The sequence below is a fragment of the Cibotium barometz genome, chromosome 36 (assembly GCF_041138505.1).
Source record: "Cibotium barometz isolate CiBa-2024 chromosome 36, ASM4113850v1, whole genome shotgun sequence".
Lineage (NCBI taxonomy): Eukaryota > Viridiplantae > Streptophyta > Polypodiopsida > Cyatheales > Cibotiaceae > Cibotium > Cibotium barometz.
Genome location: NC_141081.1, coordinates 20,763,663 through 20,770,671, shown reverse-complemented (window position 1 = coordinate 20,770,671; position 7,009 = coordinate 20,763,663). Strand labels below are relative to the sequence as shown.

At 44.8% G+C, this 7,009-nt stretch overlaps 1 protein-coding gene across 1 annotated transcript; it reads right to left on the bottom strand.

The window, feature by feature from the left end:
- Positions 1 to 2,403: 2,403 nt before the first annotated feature.
- Positions 2,404 to 6,511, bottom strand: LOC147617605 (uncharacterized). The gene is made up of 3 exons (XM_086775891.1): positions 4,604 to 6,511; positions 3,171 to 4,349; positions 2,404 to 2,862 (listed from the first exon to the last, which is right to left on the bottom strand). The coding sequence occupies exons 1-3, from the start codon at positions 6,384 to 6,386 to the stop codon at positions 2,477 to 2,479; spliced, it is 3,348 nt and encodes a 1,115-aa protein (XP_086632017.1). The 5' UTR covers positions 6,387 to 6,511; the 3' UTR covers positions 2,404 to 2,476.
- Between the last annotated feature and the right edge of the window lie 498 nt (positions 6,512 to 7,009).

The window sequence follows — 7,009 nt, the reverse complement described above, 5'->3', positions numbered from 1 at the left end:
TGGATTTGGCACACCCATGAATCTGGAGAGAAGGTTTCACACCGTGAACAATTTCAAAAAGGTTTCACGTCATGAACCAGGAAGGGTTTCACGCCTGAACAACTTCAAAAGGTTTCAGGACGTGAATGCTTTGCTGAACTTTCACATGCTCAAAAATTTTGGTAGACTTTGCGGTGTTAGGATAAGGTTTCCTATTTTGGCAAGGCAATTCCATAATTTCTAGCACTAATTGCGGCATTGATTTCGTGAGCGATTCGCGGCATGAAATTGCAAGAAATGGTTCATGGCGTGAATGTTTTTCTGCAGCTTCATGTGGAACTTCTCGTGTCGAAAGTTGTGATTTTGGGTGCTTAATACTTATCCAATTGATACCAAATCGATTGTGCAACTCCTAAGGAATGGAATGCAAGTTGGCACAGTCAATGGTTCCTTATGTTTTTGATTTTTATGAATTTTTAAAAAAGAAGAAAAACCAAACACCAACCTGCTCATTCACATTGGTGTTTTCAATGATGCAAATATCAAAGTTAACAAAAACAAACAGTGAAGCTTTATCCTAAAACCATTCCACCACAAACATACACAACCTCACAACAAATTTCTCACGATTTTTTCCTACCACACACATCTTATCCACTCATTTTCCACACAATGCACTAGTAGAATGCAAGGGCAATAATGAATCCTATGCAATGGGAGCCGAAACTCCAAGAGGATGGAAGAAACAAAGTTGTTTCCTCGTAGCGGCGCCAAAAATGTTATGGGCTACCACACCTCCAAGAGGGAACTCTACACATTCACCTAAAGGATGAGCAATAGATCACAACTGTCGTAGGGTACTTACCAATGCTTCAAACTTGAGTCCCTTGAGGCCTCCAAGCTCACTTGTTAAGCTCGAACCTCCAAGCTCCACCTCCACCTCCACGTTGTCTGTAGAGTCGCTCGCACCATAGCATAAGGCAATCACATTCTCTCTCACTCTCACACACAAGCATGAATCACACAAGTAAAGAGGCACAATGCTAGAATGCTCTCTCTCCTTCAATCTCACTCAAGACACAAGGGAGAGCTCTCTATAGCACAAAGGGGATTGTCTCTTTTCATTATGAGAAAATGCCTTATATACATTTGGTCCTTATTCACACTTGGGCACCCAAAACTTACTTATTGGGCCTTGGGTGGCCAATATCTCATAATGTACAACTTTTATAGTGCCGTTTCATGACACTTATTAATGTCCTCAATTGAGGAATGTTTGTTAATCCAAAATGGGATTTAATCCAAAATAGGATTAACACCTATTCTTTTGTGGGGTGTGAGAAATGACATCATAGGAGGAGTCAGAGTGCTTGGGTTTGGCCACCCATGATAGCAGGGGTTGGGTAAGCAGGCAGGAAGCAATGAAAATTAGAGTGAAAAAACTGTAATAATTTGGCTAGGAGGCAAGAAGAAATGTGAGGGAAATGAATAGGGGTGGGCCCTTATGTAGATTTTCAATGGAGGGATGGTCGTGGATTCACAGAGGAACGGGCGTGGCTTCGCTAAGGATTGCGCGTGGCTACTTAGGTGAACGGCCGTGGATTCATGAGTGAATGGCTATGGCTTGATGAATGAATGGCCGTGGATTCATGAGTGAACGGCTATGGCTTGATGAATGAATGGCTGTGGCTTGATGAATGAATGGCCTTGGCTTTGTGGAGCATGAGTGAATAGCCGTGGCTTTTTTTTGAGAGAGAGAGAGAGAGAGAGAGAGAGAGAGAGAGAGAGAGAGAGAGAGAGAGAGAGATGGGCCTTCCCAAGGAAGATCTTTAAGATATAAAGAAGAATGCACTAAAAGTAGAATCTATTAAATCACTAGCCCCTTCCATACCCCGGCCCCTTCCCCCTCTCCTTGATGACACCTTTTTATGTAGAGACATAGATAGTTGTCCAATTTCCTATTTGTACAAAATTATTCCCCACATAAATGGTTGATAAAAATATTTTTTCTTAGCCAATCAAAAAAAGGATAAATGTTTAGTTCAATAGGTTTTCATAACTAAAATCTATAAAAAAATCATTCTTTAAAACAAGGACCATAAAAATCAATAGCATGTTTTCTTTGATTTTGGCTAGTAAAATACGCTATAGTGCCATTTTTTGGCATTATAAATAATTACCTCACAAGCAGGGTGAGAAAAAATGCTATTTTGTAGAATAAGGCCAAATGTGATAGAACATGGGTTTTTATTATATTTACTAGCAATAGTTGACCCTTTTTACAAAAGGAGTCACACTCACCATAATCATTATGACAATAGGGTTGGCAAGGATGGAGCAGTAACCCTTTTTACAAAGGATGGTCCTTAGGAGTCACACTCTCGATAATGATTATGACAATAGGGTTTGTCAAGGATGTAGCAATAACCATGGAACATAACTGTGCATTATTTGAAGGACAACATGAAAGAGCTACAAAAGGTGTAGGCTTATGATATTATTCATCTTGTGTAGAATTAGGAGATGCATTAAGCTCTAATGCATTTGGCAAGATCAGGTTGGGATATTCATGAGAGTTTGCATTGTCATGACCCATCAAGATGCGACATACGTCAAGCATTGTGGGGCGGTCGATGGGTGAGTCTTGCGTGCACAAGAGCGCCACATGAACTAGTTGTGATGCAATGTTGGGTGAGAGATTTGGAGTGTTGAGAATGGTGAACACTTTGTCTGGGTAGGCAGATCTCACCCAAGACAAGAATGTGTGACCTTCCTCTAATATTTCATTGCATGTTGGTCTCTTACCGGTTAGGACTTCAAGCATCACCACTCCAAAGCTGTAAACATCTGCCTTGGTACTAGGATCTGGTTTGAACCCATATTCTGGAGATTAGAGACATGAAGGCAATCAATACATGGAGATAAACAACGAATTGAAGAGCAATGGCATGCTTGTCACGGCAAAAGAAGTGAAGGATCACAAGTGGCCATGCTAGAGGTGTCAGGAAATACACACAACATATTATTTAAAGGTAAGTGTTGGAGTGATCGGATAGCATGTGTATTAGACAAAGCCAAGACTTATCTCGACTCCCCCCCTCTTTATTATGTAATGAACCACCACCACCCACTCGAGACGACAGCAAAGCTGCCTCGATGAAGACCAATTAAAGAACACAGATTATACGTACCTGGAGCAATGTAGCCAACCGACCCTCTCAGCAAAATGGAGGCGGACCCTTGAAAGCTGCAGCCCTTAAGCACCTTTGCGATCCCGAAATCGGCTATGCGTGCCTCCAGATCTGCATCCAGCAGGATGTTTTCTGGCTTGATATCGCAATGCACAATGGAGCCCTCGGGATGGCGATGGTGTAGATACTCTAGTCCTTGTGCCACTCCGCGGAGTATTCTGAGCTTCTGCTCTCCGGAAAGCCGCTGATCATCTGCAAGCCTTGATCGACCATGAAGATACTTGTCTAGACTGCCGTTGGGCATGAGCTCTAGAATGATAGCCTTCATGTCCAAGTTGAAGCAGCACCCCCACACTCTCAATACATTCTTGTGTCTCACTTTAGCCAATATTTTAACCTCTCTTCTGAAGGTGGCCTCGTCTGCCAAGGCCATGTCGTTGTGGAGCAATTTGACTGCCACTGCTTTTCCTCCTGCAAGAACAGCTCGGTAGACGGTGCCCACACTACCTTTGCCCAAAACATTCTCTTCACTAAAACATCCCGTTGCTTCTCTTATTTCACCGGCCTTGACATTAATTAAATGCGCCCCTGCTACAAGAATGCTGCGTATGCGTCTCTGTAAGGCTTGCTCCTGGTTGCGCTTATTTTTGCGGTAACGGAAAGCGGCCAGCGCGAGGATCATTGTTGCACCCAGTACTGATCCCACCACGGCCACCACCACCCCAACTTCTGTAAATGTGGTCTTTCGGTTGGAATGTTTAATAGGACTTGAATCATTGGGAGAACTGGTATCACAGATTTGGTTCACAATTGGTCCACAAAGCCCAATGTTTCCTGTTAAATTTGTAACAGCAGTGTTATTGAAGGGTTCTGTATCGGGAACGAGCCCCGCGAACTCGTTGTAAGAAAGATCGAGCCCAATTAGATTCTGAAGCTTCCCCAAGCTGGGTGGTAAGTTGCCAGTGAGTCGGTTGCTTGACAGATTCAAACTGACCAATTGAGCACAACCGGTGATCAGGCTCGAAGGAATATTGCCGGAAAGGTTGTTGTCGGAGAGATTCAAATATTGCAGCTCAAAGAGTGATCCAAGCTCTGGTGGTATCGCACCACTTAGCAGGTTGTGGGAGAGATCTATGGCTAAAAGCCCGGGAAGGGCTCCCAAACTAGCCGGAATGGCACCTGAGTGCAAATGCGAAACATCAGAACTCAATGACTTCTCGGTTAATTAGTTACCCCCTCCTGCAATTATACATATTGATCCCCTTTTATCGAACTCGCGTTAAACTTTTATCTTACACAACAAATTTAGGCTAAGTGGACGAACCAAACAATAATCCAGGTTTATTCTAGATCGGTCAACAATTTTACACTGAATCTGTGAATGTGAATATAAGTACCAGGAATTAAAGACTTTATAATGACAGAAACTTCACCTGAGAGATTGTTTGAGCAGAGGTATAGCTTCTGCATTTGGAGGGAGGTCAGAAAGACGTTGGGAATGCTCCCGTCGAACATATTGCCCTCCAGCCATACCTGTGTCAGAGCCTTGAGCGATCCTAGCGAACGAGGAAGGGCACCACTCAGAAGATTGTGCTTCAGGGAGATTTGTTGGAGGCTGCTGAAGCCGTCAAAGACATCCGGAACTTCCCCTTGGAAATAATTACCTCCCAGGTCCAGACAGTATAGCCCTGTGAGGTTGGACAATCCTTTGATGAGAACTTGAACAGAGCCGGTGAGTTGGTTGACGCTGAGATCGAGGAATTGCAAAGCCGTCCAGTTTGCCAAGGCTGTTACTGGGACATTACCCTTCAATGAGTTGTTTGCCAAGATAATCTTGGACAGACTATTGAGCATGCCTAGCTGAGATGGGATGTTGCCCGAGAGCATATTGTCTGACAGATAAAGTTGTTGTAGAGCTGAGCAGTTAGCCAAGGTGGCAGGTATATCACCCCTTAGATTATTCCGATGAAGGAAAAGATACCACAATTGATTCCGCATTCCGAGCTCCCGTGGGATGCTGCCAGAGAGGTGATTATCGCCAAGACTAATCTTTGTTAGAGCGGTGCAGTTTCCCAAGGTGGCAGGGATATCCCCCGTCAGTGTGTTTCCCCATAGAGAAAGGTTTTGGAGTGCATTCAGCATGCCAAGCTCGGGCGGGATACTGCCGGAGAGCCCATTCATCTGAAGATCAAGCTCTGCCAGAGCCGAGCAGTTTGCCAAGGTTGCTGGAACGCTCCCTGTCACTCGATTGTTCAGGAGGGAAAGCAACTCCAATCTTGTCAGCATGCCCAGATCGGATGGGATGCTGCCAGAGAGGTGATTATCGTCAAGACTAATCTTTGCTAGAGCGGTGCAGTTTCCCAAGGTGGCAGGGATATCCCCCGTCAGTGTGTTTCCCCATAGAGAGAGGATTTGGAGTGCATTCAGCATGCCAAGCTCGGGCGGGATACTGCCGGAGAGCCCATTCATCTGAAGATCAAGCTCTGCCAGAGCCGAGCAGTTTGCCAAGGTTGCTGGAACGCTCCCTGTCACTCGATTGTTCCAGAGGGAAAGCAACTCCAATCTTGTCAGCATGCCCAGATCGGATGGGATGTTGCCAGACAGGTTATTCTGCGCGAAATCAATGACGTTTAAGTTAGAACAGTTTGCCAAGGTGGTTGGGATGACGCCCGTCAATGCGTTCATACAAACATCAAGAATCGTCAGGCTCCTCAGAGTGCTGCCCCACTCGCCGGGAAGGCTTCCAGTGAGATTGTTGTGGGAGAGGTCGAGTATTTGCAGGTGCGTGCAGTTGGCGAGTTGGGGAGGAAGGCCACCGGAGAGGTTATTGGAGGAAAGGTTGAGGGTGCGGAGGAATCGGAGCTGAGCAAGCGAGGAGGCAGGGATGGAACCTTGGAGGGCCATGTTGGGCAAGAGAAGCTCAATCACGCGCCCATGCAGGCTACCACAAATGACACCACTCCATGGCGCCCTGCAGGAGGACGAAGAAGAAGAGTTGATCTGAGAACAGCTCAGGTTGGTCTCATGCCAGCTTGAGAGCTGATGCGACAAATCCAGGACACCATTCTTGAATTCCATCAGAATGCTTGCCTCCTCGGGTATTGGAATGCATGATCCAGCTCTCGCCGGCCTACCTTGCAGTAATATATTAGCTTTGCTACCAAGAAGAAGAAGAAGAAGAAGAAGAAGAAGAGCAGTTTCTTGAAGTAACCCCATCGAAGCATGAGATTAGCTGCTACTGGGGCTGCGATGCTCCTCATCTTATTGATTTCTGAGAATAGTTCATATGGTTTTGCTTTTCTGTGCGTTCGTTTTCCATGATCTTGCCAGTCATGACTCAACTTTCTCTAGCCTTTCAACCTCAAACAAGGGATATGTCCTTCAAGAGAAAGGCTTCACAAAAACTTTCCATGGCCTCATAAGTCACCACTCACCTTTCTCTTGTCAAGAGTTAAGGTAGTCAAGTCAAGTTCCCACCTAACTTTAGACCGTAACATCTATTACAAGATAAAGGAAGAGTCCTCATCCTCGTCTCTAAAATCGGGCCCCACAGCCATCGATCCCACTTGAACCCCCTCTTAAATGCACCGTGCCTTTTAGACACGAGGAGTCCTCACCCCTTTACCTATTGGGGCTCACAATTAGTTGTCACCATCAAACCATTTACTTATTGAGTTTCTTATATATATATATATATATATATATATAATACATTAGAAAGCAAATTGCCCACCCCTCCCCCCTCCTCCACACACACACACATACATATCTTCTAATATTATATTATGTGCATGTGTAAGAGAAAGAATACACACACACACACACGTATATATATTATG

Bases quoted from the DNA above. Each gene is read 5' to 3' on its own strand.
- LOC147617605 (XM_086775891.1), bottom strand. From the start codon at position 6,386: ATGGGGTTACTTCAAGAAACTGCTCTTCTTCTTCTTCTTCTTCTTCTT. The intron at 4,350-4,603 runs GTGAAGTTTCTG...ATTTGCACTCAG, and splicing joins CTGCTCAAACAATCTCTCAG to GTGCCATTCCGGCTAGTTTG. The intron at 2,863-3,170 runs GTACGTATAATC...TCTAATCTCCAG, and splicing joins GGTTGGCTACATTGCTCCAG to AATATGGGTTCAAACCAGAT.